Source organism: Sinohyriopsis cumingii, chromosome 3, assembly GCF_028554795.1.
Source record: "Sinohyriopsis cumingii isolate HCF-2022 chromosome 3, ASM2855479v2, whole genome shotgun sequence".
Classification (NCBI taxonomy): domain Eukaryota; kingdom Metazoa; phylum Mollusca; class Bivalvia; order Unionida; family Unionidae; genus Sinohyriopsis; species Sinohyriopsis cumingii.
The window spans coordinates 85,007,889-85,031,776 of NC_142963.1; the positions used below are offsets into that span (position 1 = coordinate 85,007,889).

Sequence of the window (23,888 nt, forward strand, 5' to 3'; positions counted from 1 at the left end):
TTTGAGATGGATCTTCATGATATAGGCATTGTATAATGTCTTTCTTTGTTCTCGAGGGAGATCAGATTTTATTCTGTATAAGAGATAAAGCATTGAGTTTGCATTCACAACTTGGATTTTCCAGTTTTATGAATCATTATACCAAGTAGTTTTTTATTTTCAGACTGTTCTAGATCCAATTCTTTAAGCATTACATTTCTTCGTCAGCTTTTACCCTGACTTGACTACCTATGTTTGTGGCTCTTGATTTGGCTACATTTGTGTCCACTGTTATGTATATTTGATGTATCTGATTTAATACATATTTATTTCAATTTAATCGTTTGTCAGTTTGAAATTTTTTATTTTTCATTACTTGATATTTTAATGTAAATTTATTTAATTGAGATGATACTTTTTTTCAGAAAATAGTTTGACCTTGACTGTAACTTAATTTATAAACACCAGGTGTTGATCTAAATCCTGACCTTGTTTCAAAACTTATAGCAACCATCATAAACAAGTTCTATTTTATTTTAAAATGATTGGTTGGTTTTTGTCAGGGTCACACTTGGTAAATGTGATCTGTAACAAGCACTTGCTTCTATAACGTTCCAGAAGATGATCACGTGACCACTTGTTTACATTTTAGAAAGACCATATAACCCATGTTTTGGAGAATTAATCTCAGCAGAACTGGGCTGTTAAAATGTTAGTTGTATGTTGTGCTGTTTGGAGTTATTTCAAATTACTTGGTTTGGAGTTATTTCAAATTACTTGGATTCAAAAGGATTAATTAAATTATTTTTCTGGAAAATACGTGTGCTCATGTAATATTGTGGAACAAGGACAGTTTTCTATAAAAATTTATTCCGCTATCAGAAACCAGAGTGATAATTCTTGTTTCTACAAGGAACTGTAGACTTCAACACTACAGATTGCAGCATACGTCATCATCTTCCATCTCAGATTCTTCGTTGGGATTCAAACGTGAAATCGGCAGAACATTTTGTTATTAGGACTACTAAAATTTTATTCTTGGATTATTTTTGGACTTCATTCTATAAAACTGTAAGTTCATATTTTTTCATTTTCACAGAATTTTTCTAGGTTAATAAATTACTGTATTTTTTTAAAGCTTGCTTTTTTCACTCTTTTTTGTGTTACTTTTTATTTGAGTCTAAACAAGTGACACAAGACCACACCAGTTACTTTAACCAAATCCTGATTTGATTTAGTACAAAGATGTTATATAATGTCATGTCACCTGCAAACATGCTAGTGATTTTGATAGCACAGTGGCATATCTGGGTCCATGCAGTTTGCACATGGAAACAGTTTATAAGTGTTTATATATGGTATTTGCAAAGAAAATCGAATTGATACAGAGGCCAATAATTTTGTGAATAGTTTATAAATATCTCCATATCACTTTTTTTATAAACAGTGGGATGAGAATTTTTTTTACATTTAAGTATTTAAAAATCTTTATTTACTGAAGGTTCTCTGAACCGAGATCAAATATTGACACATGGGACCTATAACATATTTATACAAATATCTAACTTTTTTGTAAAACTGACACAGAAATGAAGTTTAAATTGGCATACACATAACGCTTATCATTTTGCATGAGAGGAATAGTAATAATGTTTTCACTGGCAGAAACATGAATTTTCAACTGAGGCGGAAAACTAGAATGAACAAACAACCAATGACTACTTTAAGCACTACAACAAAACAAAAAATAGATGATTATAGTAAACTAAGTTATCATAAAAACATATGAACTAACCATTCTCTGTCTGTCCTCCTCCCCACTATATGTGTTCCATCGCTTAATAGGCGTGCCTTTCCGTGAATATTCTTTGTAGTGGAAAAGCTCTGCCTCACGTTTTGCGATATCTGACTGTAATAGGAGGTTGCTTGCTTCTTGTAGAAGTAGGTGGCGCTTCAAAGTCATTAACTCTTTATTGCGTTCCAGCTGACTCAGTCTCAAGTTGTTCATCTGATGTTGAAAAATATTAACATTAAAAATCAATGCAAGACCAGGACTTGTATGTCAAGTACTTGATCAAAGCATTGCTTCAAACCATGTGACCTTGACCCACATACAAAAAAGACCTGTCAAGTTAATTATCTGTTCATGTGTTACTTGTGTAGAATATTACCAACTAATTTTTTGTTTTTGAAGTATACAGTTGATATCACATTAAGTTTTCCCAGTAAAAACTGAAATCAGATTTATACACCAACTTGGGGCCCGAAGTCACCAAATGGTCTAAATCACTCGCTGTTACAGATCACTGCCATCTCACCTCTGTCTGCATGAGTTTTAGTCTCAGGCTCGGCAAATATGGGTACATGAGAAAACTTGCCAGTAGCTTGTCATGGGTCAGTGGTTCTTTCTGGGGTTTTCCTGGCTTCTTCCTCCACCATTTTTACTGGCCACCATGTATAGCCTATTTTGTGTTGAAAAATGGCATTAAACCCTACAACAAAACAAAAATACACCAACCCACTGCTATAACTAACGTAAAAATAGTGTTTCAATTCTTTAGGTGGGACAGGCTTATGTTTTCTCATGCAGTTGTTGTCAATCAAGTCTGCCCCATTTATTCTCCACATTGCATTAAGATTCATTTGCTTTATGATCAGATGCAAGAAATCCTCATAAAGAATTTGCTTTAAATGGTCTAAAGTCTTGATATTCTCCATTTCATTTTGAGATACCACTGAACAGGAGTTTGACTGGCATGCTGTCAGTTTTGGTCCATCCAGCATATACATCACACAGATAACTATTGGCTAAAAAACACTCACTAGCATTTCCAGTAACGCTTTCCAAGCTAAATCTCACATACTTCAAAACCAATGGCATCATCTCTATCATCAGCTAGTATTTGCCAAATCAAATTCTCATCTGGAGATGAACCATGTTCAGAGTCAGCCATATTGAATTTTCTAGGTACTGCTCCTCATCAAGGTGTATCTGTAAAAGTTCATTGATGAATACAAGGTTAAATCTTTGACAGAATGCTTGTTCCAGGATCCAATGTGCCAATCAAAGCTAGTTTCACAACCATTCCTGTCAAGCTGAAGTAGCTAGATCTGTAAACAGTTGCTTACCTGATAAAAGGTTTAAGTCATGACAGCAGTGTGAGACCCTTACCAGTGGTGTGTGTGTTTGTGTGTGCATGTGTTTGTGTGTGTGTTTGTGATTTGGATTTTTAATGTAGCTTTAACAATTTTTCAATCATATCGCTATGATGTCTGCAGTGTAACAGTTTATAGTAATATCTAGCTTTGGGGCATCATGTTGCAGACATGTAGCATGATGTCCCACCCAATCATATTATCCCGACACCAGACCTACCAGTCCTAACACTAACCTCTTAATACTGAGAGCCAAGTGAGGCAGCTGTTAGAACCATTTTTGTAAGTCAGTGGTATGACTCGGCCGGGGATCAAACCCACAACCTCCCACATCTGAGGTGGATGCTCTAATCACTAGGCCAACGGAGCAGTTCCTTACCAGTGGTATAATTGATGTTGTGAAAGGCACTTTAATGGTTAAGAAACCATTGACACTGTCAAAAATGTGACTGCTAGGCATGTTCCTCATCCCAATTTTGTGGGCTGGATAAAATTTGTTGCAAGAATTATACTAGATATAATTAAATGGTGAGAAGCATTTTTAAAGATACTGACCAATTTTTCAATACAGACAGACTATTTTTTTAAAACTTGCATCTAACAAAGGTTACACTTTATGAGCCAATACATAAAGAATGAAAATGTATATAATTCAAAAGTGACTTCATTTTCACACGACTCATGCAGTCAGGAAGCTTGAAAATTGATTGTACACTACATGAATTGCCCCCACCAATCAGTTTCATCATATTCATATCTGTAATGTGTACTTGGTTTTAACCTGCAAGTGAAGTTTGTTCATGTGTACAGCTGTAGTGTGTATTTGATTTTAACCTGCAAAGCAAAGTTTGTTCATGTGTACAGCTGTAGTGTGTACATGATGTATAAATCTTCATGAATCATGTCAAATATGAAGTTTAAGCCTTATACTAGCAAATATTTAAAAAAAATAATAAGAATGTTTGAGAAATAATAACAGAAATATATTGAAAGCATACAAGAAGAGCACATGAGTAAACAACTTAATTAAGTAGTTTCTTTCTGGTTTTAACAACTAATAAATTCCAATGTCAGGATCTGAGCCATTGCTAACTGTACCTCACTCCCAATTTCAGAAAGTAATTACCTGACAGAATTACAATCTAACTCAAAATTATTTAATTGCATCATACTTGAAGAAAATTGTTTTGATATCTGAGTGGCATTTAAGATGTCAAAACTAAGTAATTTAGACATTATCACTAGTATTGCTATCATAGAAAACAAAAAGAACACATTCAATATGAAGAATAAGTTAAAATATGAATATTAAAAAATAATGGGAGATATTTTTCACAGTATTTTTAAAATTAGATTCAGGTTTTGAAATAAAAACTTATGTGATAATATACATTAAGTTTATTTTACTTTTCATATCTGTAGGCATTAATTTTGTCTTATACTACAAATAATAATAATAATAGATATTTTTTAAATAATAAATGTTTTAAATAATTTAACAATTTAATGATATTCTCTTTAACCAAACTTAATTTCAAATTCAAGGTGTATGAAGACTTGATTTATAACCTGCTTGTTAAGTTTCACTGTAAGGGCAATCTAAGGTACCTGCCTTCTTTCTATGTTCTACTTTACCTGTACCTTTCTAGGTTCTACTTTTTACCTGTACTTGGAGCTGCATAGCTTGACTGTAAAGTTTCTCAAAGTTGTGTAGAGCAGATGACTTTTTAGACTCTTCCTCTAAAATGCATGAAAACTATTCAATGTTAATTCAAAAAACCACACCCTATATTGTATACAGATTCTACAATGTACAGACGAAGACTTTTCTACAAATATAATAAACCTCTCATTACTACATTGGAAAAAAACATAACTGAAATTAAATGAAGATATAATTCATGAATGTAAACCCTTGCCAAATTGAAAATTACTCAGTGAAGCATGAAGTATGGACTAAAGTGATCTGCTTTTCAAATGACTGAAAATCTTATATGCATTACTTCCAACAAATACCTTAACTGGACCTTAAAAAGTATTTCAGGGTGGAAATAAATTATCCTGAAAGAAACAGAACAATTCTGTTTTGTTATGTTTTTTGCATGGGAAACCTCTTTAGTTCCAGTTGCCATAATACTAAAAGTAAAATGTACTGCTAAGACACAAGGTGACAACAGAGGTTTTAAGTAACCTTTGCAGACTGATATACACTGTACTGCCAAATAACATAAACAAGAGTCCTTTAAAAGAAATGACACTCAACTGGCGTAAAAGAAATTTCCAGGAATTCAAGATAATACAATCTAGCTGATGTGGTGGTGAAAGTGGATGTTAGCTTGGTACCATTTTCATACAGGACCAAAAAGTCATCATAATAAATCTTCTGGTGTAAACCCCATCTTGATATGACGATTATCATGATGGATGCCATGGTATCCATATTAGACATCATACTGGCACCATTTCAATCTAGTACTAACTAGACATCATAAGAAGTCTTTTGAAGAAACACAATGTCCATATGATAAGCTCTCTAGAAAAAGCAGTGATAACAAGATTATATTAGAAGTCGCATTGGCACCATTTTCAATTATGACCAACCAGATATCAGTGAAACTCCTGATGCTGATATGTCCATTTATTAAAGAGAAGGAGTGATGACAATATTTTCAAGATGACCACTGTCAGGCCTACTAAACGTATGAATGGACATCAGATTAAAATCATTTTCATGTTACACAAACTATACATTGCAAGAAGTCATCTGGTGAAAACCCCATGCCAATATTACTTTTCATTCAAGAGGATTAGCAACAGCAAGATTTTCAAGATGACTACTGTAGCAGCCATATCACATCATATGAACCAGTTTCATTTAACACCAACTAGACATCATATGAAGTCTGCTTGTGAAAACTGTTATGCAATATTAATAACAAGATTTCAAGCTGGCCACTATGATGGCCATACTGAACATCAGATTGACACCATTTTCATCGGCTAAATAAGTCTTTTAGTGAAAACCCCCAAGTTTGAAGATAGTAACTCTGGTGGCCATAAAGTCCCTCAGATCAGCAGCATTTTCATTTATGTTCAACAGTCATCAAAAGAAAGTTTCTGATGAAAACCCGATTTTAATGACTTCCCATTTGTGAAGTAGCAAAAGTAAAATCTTCAAGATGGCCACTATGGCAGCCATATTGGACATCAATAAACATCATTATCATTTAGGATCTAGACATCATAAGAAGTCTTCTGGTGAAAACCTATGACAATATCACATTTTGTTCATTAGAAGTAGCAATAACAATATTTTAAACAGAAAATTATTTCTAGACACAAACCATGTCACCAAATTGAACTTCTTCCTCTTGGTTTTTTGAGAGAGAAGTGACTTCTCCTTAAAATTCTCTCTAGCTTGTGACTCTACAATCAACAGGTTTCAACCTTTTCCCAAATGCAAGCTAATCCCAAAGTTTGGTAATGATGGTCAGTGAAAAACTCAAGTTATTGTGTAGAAATCAAATGGGACAGATGGACCTATGGAAGCTGAGCATAGCAAGCTCTGCCTTTTGGCAAGTCATATAAAACATGTATACAAAATATATAATTGCATACACCCACAATTAATACTTTTTTAAAACTCAGATATTAGCAAGACAGAGTGATCCTTTAATGTCACCAGCTGTATTGTTGTTCTTGATGGCAACACATCAGTTTATTTTGCTGCTAATTTAATAAAACCTGTCTTGAGATTACCCCTTCTACACCCATTAAAAAAATGGTCTTTCAAGACAGGTTGTCTATCATGAAAGGCCATTGTCCTATTTTGACAGGTGGACCATCACAATGTATAACAAATTTGTCAGTGCATTAAAAATCAAGTCTTTCAAGACAGGTGGTCCCTCATTAAAGGTCATAGCAATGTATAACAAATTTGTCAGTGCATTAAGAATCAAGTCTTTCAAGACAGACAGGTTTACCTATGCAACTTCTTTGATAATGTTTATTATTATTGCTACCCAACATATTTTGACTAATGCAAGAAAACATTTCATGGTCCACTTGTTGCACCTGTTAGTGAGGCTTTATGCAGCATAAGTCTCATCTGATCCAGCAATTCTACCAGACGGTTATTGATGCTCTCCTCTCCCTCAACAGTCTGGAACTTCCCGATCTGTTAAACAAGACAAAATAATTGATTTTATAATGTCCATGCATACTAGTGATACAATATTATGAAAAGTGTACATCACATCATCTATGCTGCATTTAACACCTAGTAACAGCAAATATCAACACCAATTAGCAATATCAAAATCTTCTCAGTGAAGTGATAAATATAATCTCGTACTCATTTTCATTTGTGATAAAACTGATGAAACTTTTTTATTATACAATATGCCACTCACTGCAAAAAGTGTATGACATAAATACTGGGCTATAGTTCAAAAGGTTTCAGCATTTTCATACATGCTGAACACTTCAGCAAGATCTTTCATTTGTACTACAACTAGCTTCATGCAAGATCTATTTCAACTAAGGCTAATCTCATGCAAGATCTATTTCAACTAAGGCTAACCTCATGCAAAATCTATTTCAACTAAGGCTAACCTTATGCAAGATCTATTTCAACTAAGGCTAACCTCATGCAAGATCTATTTCTACTAAAGTTAACCTCATGCAAGATCTATTTCAACTAAGGCTAACCTCATGCAAGATCTACTTCAACTAAGGCTAACCTCATGCAAGATCTATTTCAACTAAGGCTAACCTCATGCAAGATCTTTTTCAACTAAGGTTAACCTCATCCAAGATCTATTTCTACTAAGGCTAATCTCATGCAAGATCTATTTCAACTCAGGCTAACCTCATGCAAGATCTATTTCAACTAAGGCTAACCTCATGCAAGATCTTTTTCAACTAAGGCTAACCTCATGCAAGATCTATTTCAACTAAGGCTAATCTCATGCAAGATCTATTTCAACTAAGGCTAACCTCATGCAAGATCTACTTCAACTAAAGCTAACCTCATGCAAGATCTTTTTCAACTAAGGCTAACCTCATGCAAGATCTATTTCAACTAAGGCTAACCATATGCAAGATCTATTTCAACTAAGGCTAACCTTATGCAAGATCAATTATTGTACTACAGCTAGCCTCTTGCAAGATCTATTTCAACTAAGGCTAACCTCATGCAAGATCTATTTCTACTAAAGTTAACCTCATGCAAGATCTATTTCTACTAAAGTTAACCTATGATGCAAGATCTATTTCAACTAAGGCTAACCTTATGCAAGATCTATTTCAACTAAGGCTAACCTTATGCAAGATCTACTTCAACTGAGGCTAACCTCATGCAAGATCTATTTCTACTAAAGTTAACCTCATGCAAGATCTATTTCAGCTAAGGCTAACCTTATGCAAGATCTACTTCAACTAAGGCTAACCTTATCCAAGATATATTTCAACTAAGCCTAACCTCATCCAAGATCTATTTCTACTAAGGCTAATCTCATGCAAGATCTATTTCAACTAAGGCTAACCTTATGCAAGATCTATTTCAACTAAGGCTGATCTCATTCAAGATCTATTTCAACCAAGGCTAACCTTATGCAAGATCTATTTCAACTAAGGCTAACCTTATGCAAGATCTATTTCAACTAAGGCTGACCTCATGCAAGATCTATTTCAACTAGGGCTAACCTCATCCAAGATCAATTATTTGTACTACAGCTAGCCTCTTGCAAGATCTATTCCTACTAAGATCTATTTCAACTAAGGCTAACCTCATGCAAGATCAATTATTTGTACTACAGCTAGTAACATGCAAGATCTATTTCTACTAAGAGCTATATCTACTAAGGCTAACATCATGCAAGATATTTCTCTACTACAGAGAACATCATGAAAGATCAAGACTGTCAATTTCTACTATAGCTCATCTGTGTAGCCAAGATTCTGATAAGATAATCCTATCTACACCTTGGTGGATTGAACAGATATATTGATGCTTTGCCCCAGCAACATCTATTAGATTTCATGAGTTGCCTCCCTTAGTATGTAATGCCAAATAACCAATACATATAGTGGAGTGCATTGTATATCTGCCAAAAATGACCTAAAAATGATACTTTGGAAGTTTAACATTGAAAGTATGACTATATACTAGAGGGAAGCCATTCCATGTGTATCTGAGTGAAAGGTATTTGTGCAAACACAGACTGGCACTGGAAAATTTCTAATTTATAGGTTCGTTCAAGTTGTGTGCTCCCCTCATCTTGATCATGCAGGAACAGTGTTCAAATTTGAACAACTTAATTTTGATTGGGTGCAGTGGCTTGTCACCACATCCAATGAAATTCACATTCACGAAGCACAGAAATATCTGCTTGATATGCCAAGGTGTAGATTGGTTCTATCACATCGTAACCTTTGCTAGCGAAGATGACTATGGTGGCCAGTATAAATGGTGGAGGAAGAACCCTGGAAAACCCTGGAATGAACCACTGACCCATGAGAAGCTACTGGCAAGCTTTCTCACATGCCCACATTGGCCAATTCTGAGACTGAAACCAATGTAGACATTTTTGTACTATAACCACCCTAAGTTAATACTGTCATATGATAAACACAGGTCTATGTATTATTATGATACATCAAACTGACTAATGTCTTCAAATGTTGTATACTTTTGTGAAAATGCTTTCTATTCAAATCTATTTTGATCAATTTATTAGCAATCAGATATATACAAAATAATATTTTCTCTTTTCTCCAAAAATGTAGTATATAGTCTGAAAGTGTTACTGGTTTTAGACAAATGCAATTTCAGGTCCAAATTTATTCATATTTGTTCTTAAGGTGTCTTAATTGTTTGATTGAAGGAAAGCAGAGACCTAGAAATGATAAAACAGCAACACAGTAACCTAGAAATGATAAAACAGCAACACAATGGCCTAGAAATGATAAAACAACAACACAGTGACTAGAAATTATAAAACAGCAATGCAGTTACCTAGAAAAGATAAAACAGTAATACAAAGACCTAAAAATGATAAAACAGTAACATATATTTTATAAATATATCTTCTACAGTGAAATGAAGAAATATAAATCTTAAAATTACACCATATATATATATATATAAACTGACAGAACAAACTTCACAAACTTTGTACAAATTTTTTTATGTTCTTGCTGCTGTAGATAGCACAATCAAAGACTAAATTTATTAACTGTAATGAGTATTTTTTTTTGTAAATTCAAGACAGTTCTATTCGATGGAAATTCCTTCTGTTATTTATAAAATTCACTTTGGAGTCTTAGCAGTTCTGAGTAAGCTGTATTGCATGGGTTCTTGTACTAGCTATCCAAAACCATAAAACATATAATTTTACCTCTTTATAATAACACTTCCTTTATCTTATACACACTCATACTATCCAATATTTAGAATTTAGATCTACCGCAGTACTCTCCATCGACATAGCTAACTTCTCTCCAAAATTCTTCAATTCCAGAATCTTGTGTTCCAGCTCTCCAAGCGTGGTAGTCATGTGTCTTGTATCCACAGAAACTTGGCCTGACTTGCCAGACAGCAGTTCCAATTTGTAGCGTTCTAAACAAAGAAAATCACAGATTTATTACTGACTTAGTTGAAGATTTCAATACTCAAACCATTTTACAAAAGATTCATATATATATATATATATATATATATATATATATATATATATATATATATATATATATATATATATATATATATATATATATATATACGCTAATGTGATGAGAGAGAATATAATTATGAGAGAATATCAGTGTCTGTATGTGTAAGAGCGCAAACAATTAAGAAAGCATGCATTTAATGACAATATAGCTGAACAGCATATGTTCCTTCCAAAAATCATATCCTGTCATATGAATAAATACAGCTGTTCCACAGAGAAATACAGCCCTCATCACAACAAAATCATTGGGGAATGAGATACATTTATAAATTTATCTCCATTAGAATTATGAACGATACTCGACAATGTTTAAATGCTTTGTACATGTATACGGTAATTCATAATGTTCACAGTTCAAGAGCCAATTGAGTGAATCTGACTTTTATAATACTTTTTTATCTTTTCTCCAATGGCAAGGCATCAAAAGCAAGGCAACATGCCTGGTTAAGAAAGCCCTGATATTTAATTTAAAAAATGATCTATTGATCTTGTGTACAAATCAATAACATCAATTGCAATTAGATAATAGGCATCAAAAGCAAGGCAAAAAGCCTGGTTAAAAAAGCCCTGATATTTAATTTAAAAAATGTTCTTTTGACCTTGTGTACAAATCAATAACATCAATTGCAATTAGATAATAGGCATCAAAAGCAAGGCAACATGCCTGGTTAAGAAAGCCCTGATATTTAATTTAAAAAATGTTCTATTGACCTTGTGTACAAATCAATAACATCAATCGCAATTACATAATAGGCAGATAAAACATAATCTTTCTACCTACAAGCATTTAATTAATAATTTGCCTTAAAAAAATGACCTTTCTTTTTATGGTGCAAAGACTTCAGATTTCCCTACTGTTAGCCCTAATATGTGTTGGCATGTGTGTCAAGTAATATTTGAAGCCAACTATGGTACTTGCTAACTGTAATTAATCTGTTCCAGTATGTGTCATGAATTTAGGAGCTAAAATATATTTCAAAGTTTTGAGCTGAGTGTCAGTTATATGAGATTTTTTAAAGTGTAAAATTTAAAATTTGTATGGAAATTTGTTTCAGTATTTGGAACTGAGGGATTACAGTTTGTGGGGGAAAAAAGTAGGACATTAAAGAAGAAAAAAGTTGGAACTTGGTCTTTAGAGGAGTCTGGTATACTGAGGGATTCAGTATTAATGAGTTTACTGCATATATATATATATATATATATATATATATATATATATATATATATATATATATATATATATATATATATATATATATATATATATACATACACACACACTCACACATGACAAGAAAACAAATTCCAGTAATTATTGTTTTCATTTTATACTTACAAAACAGTTGTATTTGTCCCAAATTAATTTTCAATGTTACAAATATAACTATATTTATGATCCTTTAATGTTTGACACATGTCAGGTATGCCAAATGTGATGTAAAAGATATTCAGGACTTTTGGAAAGGTTTTGGATGTAAAACAGTACAAAAGATTCATTTTTAGTAGCATATGTTAAGGTTCGATGTATACATATTCCTTTGTAAGACTGATAATCATCCAAAGATTTTCCAGACAGGTATTATTTTCTATTTTAATTTTATGTAACTTTTAAGTCATTCAAATATTTTCTCATTGGTTGTGTTTTAAAATAATCTTGCCTTGGTCTTGGCATCCCACTCACAGTTTCCCTGCAAAATATTTCAATGTTGTAGCAAGTAAACTTTAGGCTTCAGTGTCAACACTTTTCAATTTACATCAACAAGCTCTCTCTCTCAAATGTCAGCACAATGTCTTTCATGGCATGTCAGCTGCTAATAATGTAAGCTTAATTATCCCACTTCAATTACAGTTTTCTATTACTACAACATATTTTTATCAGCCATCAACAGGACCTATCTGAAACAAACACTTCTGAGCTTCAACTAATTCTTCAATATTTAAAAACAGCTGATGAATTAATGCCTGTCATAAAAGAAATATCTTCCACTGTGTATCAAACATCTTCATCAATTGGCCCCTTCACCATTCACTTCCTGCTCACCAACAGCAGACACAAATTTTCACAGGATACTCTTTGTACAGTTGTAAGATTGTTCTCCTCTGATATCTATACATTACTGTCATTTACTTGTGTCTTGTTACACATATATATCTGCATCTGTCTGCCTCGCTTGGCATTCAGCATTAAGAGGTTAGTGTTAGGAATGGTTAGCCTGGTATCAGGATCATGTGACTGGGTGGGACTTTATGCTACGTGTCTGCAGCATGATGCCCCAGTGCTAGATGTCACTATAAACTGTCACACTGCAGATATCATTGCGATATTATTTAAATTTTTTTAAAGCTATGTTAAAAATCCAAATCTCTCTCTCTCACACACACACACACACACACACACACACACACACACACACACACACACACACACACACACACACACACACACACACACACACACACGTGTGCAGCTGAAGATCAGTTTATAGAACATTATTATGTCTGCAGACTGGCATTAATGTTATTGACGTGCTCTAAGAACTCATGTGGCCAAGTGGTCTAAAGCACTCACTTTTACTGATCACTACCATCTTGCCTCTGTTCAAGTAGCTTCAAGTCTCAGGCTCAGCCAATGTGTGTATGTGAAAAAGTGTACCAGAAGCTTCCTGTAGGGTCAGTGGTTCCTTCCTGGGTTTTCCCCATGTTTTTCCACCATAAACTGGTTGTCATATATAGTCTATCATGTGCTGAAAAATGGTATTTGGCCCACAACAAAAACAACAACACGTTCAAAGAAACATAAATTTTATAACAAAAACAGAATGTTTGCATACCCTAGACACACACACACACACACACACACACACACACACACACACACACACACACACACACACACACATACACGGGCTGTGTGATTTACAGACTATCAGTAGCTATATGTACCAAAAAAGAGTTTTTGAAACTGATGCACACACAATTCATTTCAAAGTTTCAGCTACTGGTACTTGTATTGATTAGACTGTGCATCCTTCTATTACAGAGGGATGTTGGGATAATGCATAGATGCCTGGATAAAGTGTTGGCAATATACTGACTTTGTACCTCTACGGTACTGAGTTTGACTCCCAGCACTGAAATGCACCCATTATGTAGTTCCCATCCAAGGTCAGTGGTAACCCACCTCCATCCTCCAAGTTCTTTATTTCCTCAAATAATCATCTCACACCAGAATCCCCATGAGGATATAAATAACTTTGTCATAATTGATGTCATTCCTTGTACTGTATTAATGAACTTGTTCATTTGACCAGTTGATTCATTCTGCAGTTACCCCTATAGCTCCTAACAGTATTTCCCTAATGGTATTTCTCTCATTGTAAAACCAGGGAGCGAAACTAATAAATTTGTTAAAAAGGAGGCACTGAGTATTTATATCAGTATTGGTGGATGTTACCAGAATTTTCATATTATGATATCTTGCTATACAGAACATTATATTGTGATAAATATTGAAATATAATGGGAAAGATGGTGGGGGAAAAAGTACTAAATAGTAAACAGCAAGTTAAAGTTTCCTTTAACTTTAAATTTTTTAAAATCTATTAAAGTGAACAATGAAACCTGCTTAGATGTGAAGGAGTCTGAGCTACATGATAAAGGATAATCTTCAATTTTGCATCTTCCCAACTCTGGCCACATGTAGTACAAGAAGAGCAAAAACTGTCATTTGTTTTCTATTTTTGGGAGCTCCAGTAGGTGACGAAAGCAAGAACATGCCATTGCATCTACATTGTAATCAGAAGATCACCCCTTTCAGTCTAATATGGATGTTGTCTGTCACCATTAGTTTTTTCATCAACTATAAAAAATGCATTGTATCCCTACCATGCCTAGCATGTCCAAGTCATTAATTTATGAATAGATTCAACAGCTGATGTTAGTAAGACATGGTGTTATTACCCCCCCCCCCAAAAAAAATAGCTCATATGCATAATTATGATGGAAAATGCCAATAGTATAGAATTACATAATGTTGGCAAATGTGGGCAGTTAAGTTCATTGTCCCATCCACAAACTTCACCTCTGAATTACATTTCCATCAAATGACAAGATTATCTACTAAATGTATATCTTTCTTGGAGCGTTTTCATTAAAAAGCATTGCCAGAAGAGTGATTTTGCATTTTGGCATCAGCTTACACAAGATTTCAGGCTCCTCGCCTGCCGGGTGGGAGATAAAGTGTAGTTCAACTATTTTCTCGGCAGACACATCTTTCAAAAATTGGTGCATGCATGCTGTGTTAGAACAAAAGATACTGAAACTGACAAAAATTTAAAATGAAACAAGATATGGCTTAAGATAAATAGTACAGTAATTTTTAGAAATACCACAAATACTGGTTCATTGGCAAAATGCTATGGTACATGTACCGACCAGATCTGCACTACCTTAGTAAATATTCGTCAAATTTTGATAACAAATGTGAAACATGGACTTATCATGAGATACGTATGGTAAACATGGAAAAAGCACATCCTCAAACATGGACTTGTAAAAGCAGAACAGGTTTATCATGAAGCATGGAATTAACCTCAGGTAAATATGGTCAATGTGGAACAGACTTCTCATCAAACATGGATTTATCACCAGATAAATATGGTCAATGTGGAACAGACTTCTCATCAAACATGGATTTAACACCAGATAAATATGGTCGATGTGGAACAGACTTCTCATCAAACATGGATTTATCACCAGATAAATATGGTCAATGTGGAACAGACTTCTCATCAAACATGGATTTATCACCAGATAAATATGGTCAATGTGGAACAGACTTCTCATCAAACATGGATTTATCACCAGATAAATATGGTCAATGTGGAACAGACTTCTCATCAAACATGGATTTAACACCAGATAAATATGGTCGATGTGGAACAGACTTCTCATCAAACGTGGATTTATCACCAGATAAATATGGTCAATGTGGAACAGACTTCTCATCAAACATGGATTTATCACCAGATAAATATGGTTGATGTGGAACACACTTGTCAATAAGCATCAGGTAAATATGGCAAATGATAAATTTAATTATGAAATAGCACTGGTAATATGTCTTGGAAGACACCATCATCAAAAGACAATACAGGATTTAACTCCTTTATTTTACTATCTTTCTTTAGAAATTATTAAGAAATTGTGATGATTCAGAATTCATGAAGGTGGATTAGGTCCATTTAAACCAAATGTTTTCACCTACCTGGAATGGGGTCATCATTGGACTCATTTGTTATGCCTGAGAGTGCTTTGGTTTAGTTGTAAAAACCTGTTTTACAATTCATGTGAAATAAATTAAGTTTCAACTTAAACATTGAAGGATACCTTCAATTAATAAGAAACACTAACAAAATCTGCAAAAGCTAAAAAGGAATTGCTAATATGTACCTAGCTTCTTGGCATGCTCCTCCCTGAACTTGCTTAGTTTCTCATTCAGATCTCTAACCTCCTCCTGCAGGGCAATGTACTCTAACTCTTGTTGCCGCAGTTCCTCCAACAGCTTGTAGTTTGCCTTCTCAAGACTTCAATACAAAAATAATAGAGCCTGTCTTAACAAGGCAACTTTAGAAACCCTCAAAAGTGGTCTCTGAAGACAGCTGGTCCTTTAATACAAATTTTTACAACTGAAGGTATCAAATTTTGAGGTTATTTAAGTCATCTTTAAAAGGGACTTTTATCACAAATATTCTGTAATGTCAGCTTCAAACAATTTCTGCAAATCATTAAAGCTGCCATTGAAGTTTCAAAAAGATCACCAAAAATGGAATATTACCTGGTAAGTAGCATCATTATATTTCTTGAGTATTAGACCCTTTATCACTGGCTGGATACTAAATTTCACCTGTTTAACACATGTACTATGTCATTATTGCTAACTACATTTTCTGACAGGAAACAGTAAATGATTTGATCCACTTTAACAATATATCTCTTTCTTGTCATAAATGAATCCAATCCACATAATTTGGTTAATGTAAATGACACCGTAAAAAGTTATTTTGCCATTTACCTTCTTTCAGTCTTGGTGACCATGGTCTTTAACCTATTGACCCCAAAATCGATAGGTGCCTTTCTTTTCTCAAATGCATTTCATCCTAATTGTTTGGTTATGGTTTTTGACATTGGATATGAGGTACTCTGTGAAAACCACTTTCCTTCTAGGAGTCCTTTGACTCTGAGTTTTGATCTTTTAATTCCCAAATTAATATTGGTCTTCCTTATCTTAAATATGAACCATCTACAAAATTAACTCAAGGCATGTGATACTGAACTTAACTTCTGTGGAAATACTTTTTCCTCCATTCAGTATATGTGGCCTTCACCTTCTGGCCTCCAAAAGGAAAACATGTCATCTTTGTCTCAAATAAAGGCCATTCACAAAGATTGGTCAAAGCAGGAAATGCAAGTCATTTCCAAAATTTGGTCAAGGTATTTAGAATGCAAGTCAAATTATTGAATAGGAAAACTGTCCTTTCAGTCTGTGACCTTGAATTTAGGCATTTCCAAAGTTTGATCAAGGCATTTGATATGCAAGTCAAATTATTGAATGGGAAAACTGTCCTTTCAGTCTGTGACCTTGAATTTAGGCATTTCCAAAGTTTGTTCAAGGTATCTGGTATGCAAGTCAAATTACTGTATGGGAAAAGCTGTCCTTCTTTCAGTCTTTGACCTTGACTTTTGACATTCAAACCTAAAAGTGATAATTTCTTCCATTCCCTGAATCTACTTGTAATGTTCTGTAACAGTAAATAGTAAAGATCTTTGAGTTCATGTGCAGAAAATAGGAAACATACAGATGGACAGACAGACATAATACATGACAAGCTCTGCCTTCTGGAAGGCATATAAAAAGAAAGATTATTTTTTTCTATTTTTTGCACACTATTTTCATAGCAAATATCAAGTTCAAGTTACCTTATTTTGTCATTATGATTAAAGATCATACTTGTTGAAGATTAATGTCGCTTAATGGTATAACAATGGTATTAAACCATTCTATTTAAAACCTGGGTGCCTACATAAATTGCAACTTATTTTTATTGTTTCGCCAAATATTTTCTTATATGGAAATCCAGTAGTTTATGTATGAATATTGTCCATGTTTGGTCATCTATTAAAAACATTCTGCTGCCTGTCCAAATTTAAGAAAAAACAAAGGTACATGCAAGACCGTATGAAAGCAATTACATAGTTTATGCAAATCTAATAAATGACGCTGCTTATTGCAAACAATACATGCTTTATAACCAACCTAGAAATGTTAGACTGTGTCATACTCTCCACAGTGTTGATTGTGGTGTCATCCAGAGAACTGTCATCTGAACACCTGGTTGCTGGGGAAACCTCCTCAGGGGAATCTATGCATGGAATTAGGGTCAAAGGTGGTGGCTTTTGTCCTCTGACCTTAGCTGGTGTGGGTACATCTATGACTGGTTCATCTAGGATGAATAAATTATCATCACTTTCATCACTAGTCTTTCTTTCCTGTTCATCTCTCTGTTCCACTTTTCTTTCTTTCTCTGCACCATTGTCCATTTTCAAAATGGATGCTGCATTCCGATACTCTTTCGCAAATTGCTGGCTTCTTTGCTGAGCTTCAATGTACATAGCTGTGGACAATGCACGACCCCTTCTCATCTCCCATTCATGAAGCTTCCTGGCAAAATCTGATGTGACTTTATATTCTGTTAAAGGACTGAGGATTGGATTCTTGTACTTGCTCTCCATGTCAGGCTGGCTGAGCCGACCCTTCATCTTCTCAATCTTGGCTTCACGTTCCAAGGCTTTCAGTCTTTCCTTCTCAATACGTATTCTCTCTTTTTCAAGCTTGTGCTCTTCCCGTTCCACTCTTTGTAGCTCACGCTCACGCATCTTTTCCAATTTCTCTCTCTCCTTCTCCTCTTTTGACTTCTTGCTCTTTTGCCGTTCTCTGGAGACATGGGAGGAACTCTCTTTAGTTTCAAGCGATTGAGCTGTGTCCCGTCTGTACTTCCTACGCTCCCAGTCCTGCATTTTCCTGCTAAAGCTGTCAGTCAATTTCCTCTGCATCTCTTCAACACTGATGGACTGGCTGCGTTGGTCTGGTGGAGTAGTAATTTCATCCATTGATTCCTCAGAGGAACTTTCTCCATCCTGTTCCATTTGACCATCCCTCCTCTTCTTGCCTGGAGAACCCATGCCTGAAATTGCCAAAATAATATTCTTACCTTTTTGAATGTGCAATCTTCAACAAATGACACTTAAAACACAAGATTTAAAATCAAAGTTTTCATCTCATGTACTTTCATGTCTGTTGCTTTATGGGAAACTAATAGGTGCTGAAACATCAAGGGCTGAATTTAAATTTTATTGGATGGTTACTCTACTGACAGGAATGGTATATATATATCAATCTGAACAATAAAATACTGATTAAGCATTGTAACAACAGATATAACTAATTTACAGAAAGGCTAGTATTAATTAGTTACTAAAATATGTCCCAGTTGGCCTCATCTATCAGAATCTTCACTACCGACCACAGAGAAAGAAAAAATGAGAGATCATCATGCCACATGAATTATTAGATGGTTTCTTTTGTTGCAAAAAAAAAAAGACCCAAAAAACCAATAGAGGTTTTGGGGACCGATTTACTTGACTACCATAGTTATGTGCTAAAGTATATAGTTTTACATTCAGGATTAAAGAATACATACTGCAAGAAAAAGCATGAAGTAAAAGACAATGACATACATTTACATATGAACATCATGAATCAGTTGGAGTTGAATTCAATTCCTTCTAGAATACACAAACTTCTCACTATTTCCACTATATTTCGTCCTAAAATGGTCAAGATCCAAATAAAACCAGCAACTGGCAATCATCAAATAATGTCAACTGACTGAATGTTGCTATATAACAGCTCTCCTTAACTAAAAAATGCAATCAAACACTTTCTGGCAGACAAATCTTTTCCTGACCTCCAGTCTGGCTTCTAATTTTGTTTTATATTTTTCCATTTACTTCTTTTAAAAAATGCTCAGATTGATGCTTTAGAATCTTATTTCTCTTTATCCTCTTAAGAAAAGTGTGCAGAAAAGTGTAATTATAGTACCAGTCAAATCTCAGTTAACATGTAGATGGAATTTACCAGTCGAATCTCAGTTAACAAGTGAACAAATTCCTTTGTCTGACCAATAATTTCAAGGAAAGCATATAAAAACCTGCTATCAAGTTTAGTGACTGGAACTTGATGCTGAGCCAATAGAGATCAGACAATGCTGCCAAACAAGGTTAATGTCAAATATAATCAATTGCCTTCTTTTTAGATGGTAAACAAGTAATCAATAGAAAACCTCTTTCTGACAATGATCCCCCAGTGTCCATAACAGCAGACTCCATCAGATTATAAAGGTCTCTACCCAATGTGAATCATGACAGGATGGGTTGAATCTGATTGTAGTTTCAACAGCACTTTTCAGTATGGGTCTACATTAATAGGATGGTTATAATGGTATAGCTTTTTGACAGCAAGCAGTCATACATAATTTATTGATCAAATCAATGCAAGAACTTCTGTCCTTGAACCCACTCCATGATCAAGATTAATTGTGACAATACCCAGTACATTCCATCAAACTTGATTAGTGTTTGGGAAATTTGCATCATTTTATAGCTCTGATTATTAGCATATTTATCTGAAAGAAAGTTTATGAAACACTTCAGTATTGTTTTGTTTCAATATATCCACGATTCTGTTTCATTAATTTGTTCTTACAGATTCTGTCTGCAAGTACATTCAGTTTCTATGTGAATCTGACTTCATAGTTTGTTTTGCTTTTTGAAAATTCTGTATTTTTTAGCCAAGACTAATGTGTTGTGGATTTCTCTCTTTACAGTACACCACACTTTCAACTTAATTCTCATTTATTGCATTACATGCTGTTGTTATTGTAATTGTTATATTTTAGCATTAAAATGTTAAGATTTCTGTGTGCAAGTATATGACAATTTAATCTTTTTGTACAACCAACCACAAAGACCAATGACAACCTAAATTGATACACTATTCTGCATTTATAAAAGTTACACTTTTATGGTACTGAGTATCAGCTATAACATAAGTACATGTATTCTCTAAACCATGTAGCTGTAAACTCCTTACAATTTGTATTCTTTAGATCATGTATCTGTAAACTCCTTAACAATTTGTATTCTCTAAATCATGTATCTGTAAACTCCTTACAATTTGTATTCTTTAGATCATGTATCTGTAAACTCCTTAACAATTTGTATTCTCTAAATCATGTATCTGTAAACTCCTTAACAATTTGTATTCTCTAAACCATGTAGCTGTAAACTCCTTAACAATTTGTATTCTCTAAATCATGTATCTGTAAACTCCTTACAATTTGTATTCTCTAAACCATGTAGCTGTAAACTCCTTAACAATTTGTATTCTTTAAATCATGTATCTGTAAACTCCTTAACAATTTGTATTCTCTAAACCATGTAGCTGTAAACTCCTTAACAATTTGTATTCTTTAGATCATGTATCTGTAAACTCCTTAACAATTTGTATTCTCTAAATCATGTATCTGTAAACTCCTTAACAATTTGTATTCTCTAAATCATGTATCTGTAAACTCCTTAACGATTTGTATTCTCTAAATCATGTATCTGTAAACTCCTTACAATTTGTATTCTCTAAACCATGTAGCTGTAAACTCCTTAACAATTTGTATTCTTTAAATCATGTATCTGTAAACTCCTTAACAATTTGTATTCTCTAAACCATGTAGCTGTAAACTCCTTAACAATTTGTATCCTCTAAACCATGTATCTGTAAACTCCTTACAATTTGTATTCTTTAAATCATGTATCTGTAAACTCCTTAACAATTTGTATTCTCTAAATCATGTATCTGTAAACTCCTTACAATTTGTATTCTCTAAATCATGTATCTGTAAACTCCTTAACAATTTGTATTCTCTAAATCATGTATCTGTAAACTCCTTAACAATTTGTATTCTCTAAACCATGTATCTGTAAACTCCTTAACAATTTGTATTCTCTAAATCATGTATCTGTAAACTCCTTACAATTTGTATTCTCTAAACCATGTATCTGTAAACTCCTTAACAATTTGTATTCTCTAAATCATGTAGCTGTAAACTCCTTAACAATTTGTATTCTTTAAATCATGTATCTGTAAACTCCTTAACAATTTGTATTCTCTAAATCATGTATCTGTAAACTCCTTACAATTTGTATTCTTTAAATCATGTATCTGTAAACTCCTTAACAATTTGTATTCTCTAAATCATGTAGCTGTAAACTCCTTAACAATTTGTATTCTTTAAATCATGTATCTGTAAACTCCTTAACAATTTGTATTCTCTAAATCATGTATCTGTAAACTCCTTACAATTTGTATTCTTTAGATCATGTATCTGTAAACTCCTTAACAATTTGTATTCTCTAAACCATGTATCTGTAAACTCCTTAACAATTTGTATTCTCTAAACCATGTATCTGTAAACTCCTTAACAATTTGTATTCTCTAAACCATGTATCTGTAAACTCCTTAACAATTTGTATTCTCTAAATCATGTATCTGTAAACTCCTTAACAATTTGTATTCTCTAAACCATGTAGCTGTAAACTCCTTAACAATTTGTATTCTCTAAACCATGTAGCTGTAAACTCCTTAACAATTTGTATTCTTTAAATCATGTATCTGTAAACTTCTTAACAATCTGTATTCTCTAAACCATGTATCTGTAAACTCCTTACAATTTGTATTCTCTAAATCATGTATCTGTAAACTTCTTAACAATTTGTATTCTCTAAATCATGTATCTGTAAACTTCTTAACAATTTGTATTCTCTAAATCATGTATCTGTAAACTCCTTACAATTTGTATTCTTTAAATCATGTATCTGTAAACTCCTTAACAATTTGTATTCTCTAAATCATGTATCTGTAAATTCCTTAACAATTTGTATTCTCTAAATCATGTATCTGTAAACTCCTTAACAATTTGTATTCTTTAAATCATGTATCTGTAAACTCCTTAACAATTTGTATTCTTTAAATCATGTATCTGTAAACTCCTTAACAATTTCTATTCTCTAAATCATGTATCTGTAAACTCCTTAACAATTTGTATTCTTTAAATCATGTATCTGTAAACTCCTTAACAATTTGTATTCTTTAAATCATGTATCTGTAAACTCCTTAACAATTTGTATTCTCTAAATCATGTAGCTGTAAACTCCTTAACAATTTGTATTCTTTAAATCATGTATCTGTAAACTCCTTAACAATTTGTATTCTTTAAATCATGTATCTGTAAACTCCTTAACAATTTGTATTCTCTAAATCATGTATCTGTAAACTCCTTACAATTTGTATTCTCTAAACCATGTATCTGTAAACTCCTTAACAATTTGTATTCTCTAAATCATGTATCTGTAAACTCCTTAACAATTTGTATTCTCTAAATCATGTATCTGTAAACTCCTTAACAATTTGTATTCTCTAAATCATGTATCTGTAAACTCCTTAACAATTTGTATTCTCTAAACCATGTAGCTGTAAACTCCTTAACAATTTGTATTCTTTAAATCATGTATCTGTAAACTCCTTAACAATTTGTATTCTCTAAACCATGTAGCTGTAAACTCCTTAACAATTTGTATTCTCTAAACCATGTAGCTGTAAACTCCTTAACAATTTGTATTCTTTAAATCATGTATCTGTAAACTCCTTAACAATTTGTATTCTCTAAACCATGTAGCTGTAAACTCCTTAACAATTTGTATTCTCTAAACCATGTAGCTGTAAACTCCTTAACAATTTGTATTCTTTAAATCATGTAGCTGTAAACTTCTTAACAATTTGTATTCTCTAAACCATGTAGCTGTAAACTCCTTACAATTTGTATTCTCTAAACCATGTAGCTGTAA

The 23,888-nt window shown here is 33.4% G+C and overlaps 1 protein-coding gene across 8 annotated transcripts in view; it reads right to left on the minus strand.

The window, feature by feature from the left end:
* The window catches only part of LOC149803230 (uncharacterized), a 425,110-nt gene that overhangs the window by 41,666 nt on the left and 359,556 nt on the right, over positions 1-23,888 (minus strand). For all 8 annotated transcript variants that reach the window (XM_089952861.1, XM_089952867.1, XM_089952864.1 and 5 more), the window contains 6 exons: positions 18,187-19,114; positions 16,323-16,456; positions 10,605-10,756; positions 7,210-7,312; positions 4,799-4,875; positions 1,775-1,987 (listed from right to left, as the gene is read on the minus strand). In XM_089952861.1, coding sequence (XP_089808987.1) covers positions 1,775-1,987; positions 4,799-4,875; positions 7,210-7,312; positions 10,605-10,756; positions 16,323-16,456; positions 18,187-19,114 — 1,607 coding nt within the window. The remainder of the gene's footprint in view (positions 1-1,774; positions 1,988-4,798; positions 4,876-7,209; positions 7,313-10,604; positions 10,757-16,322; positions 16,457-18,186; positions 19,115-23,888) is intronic.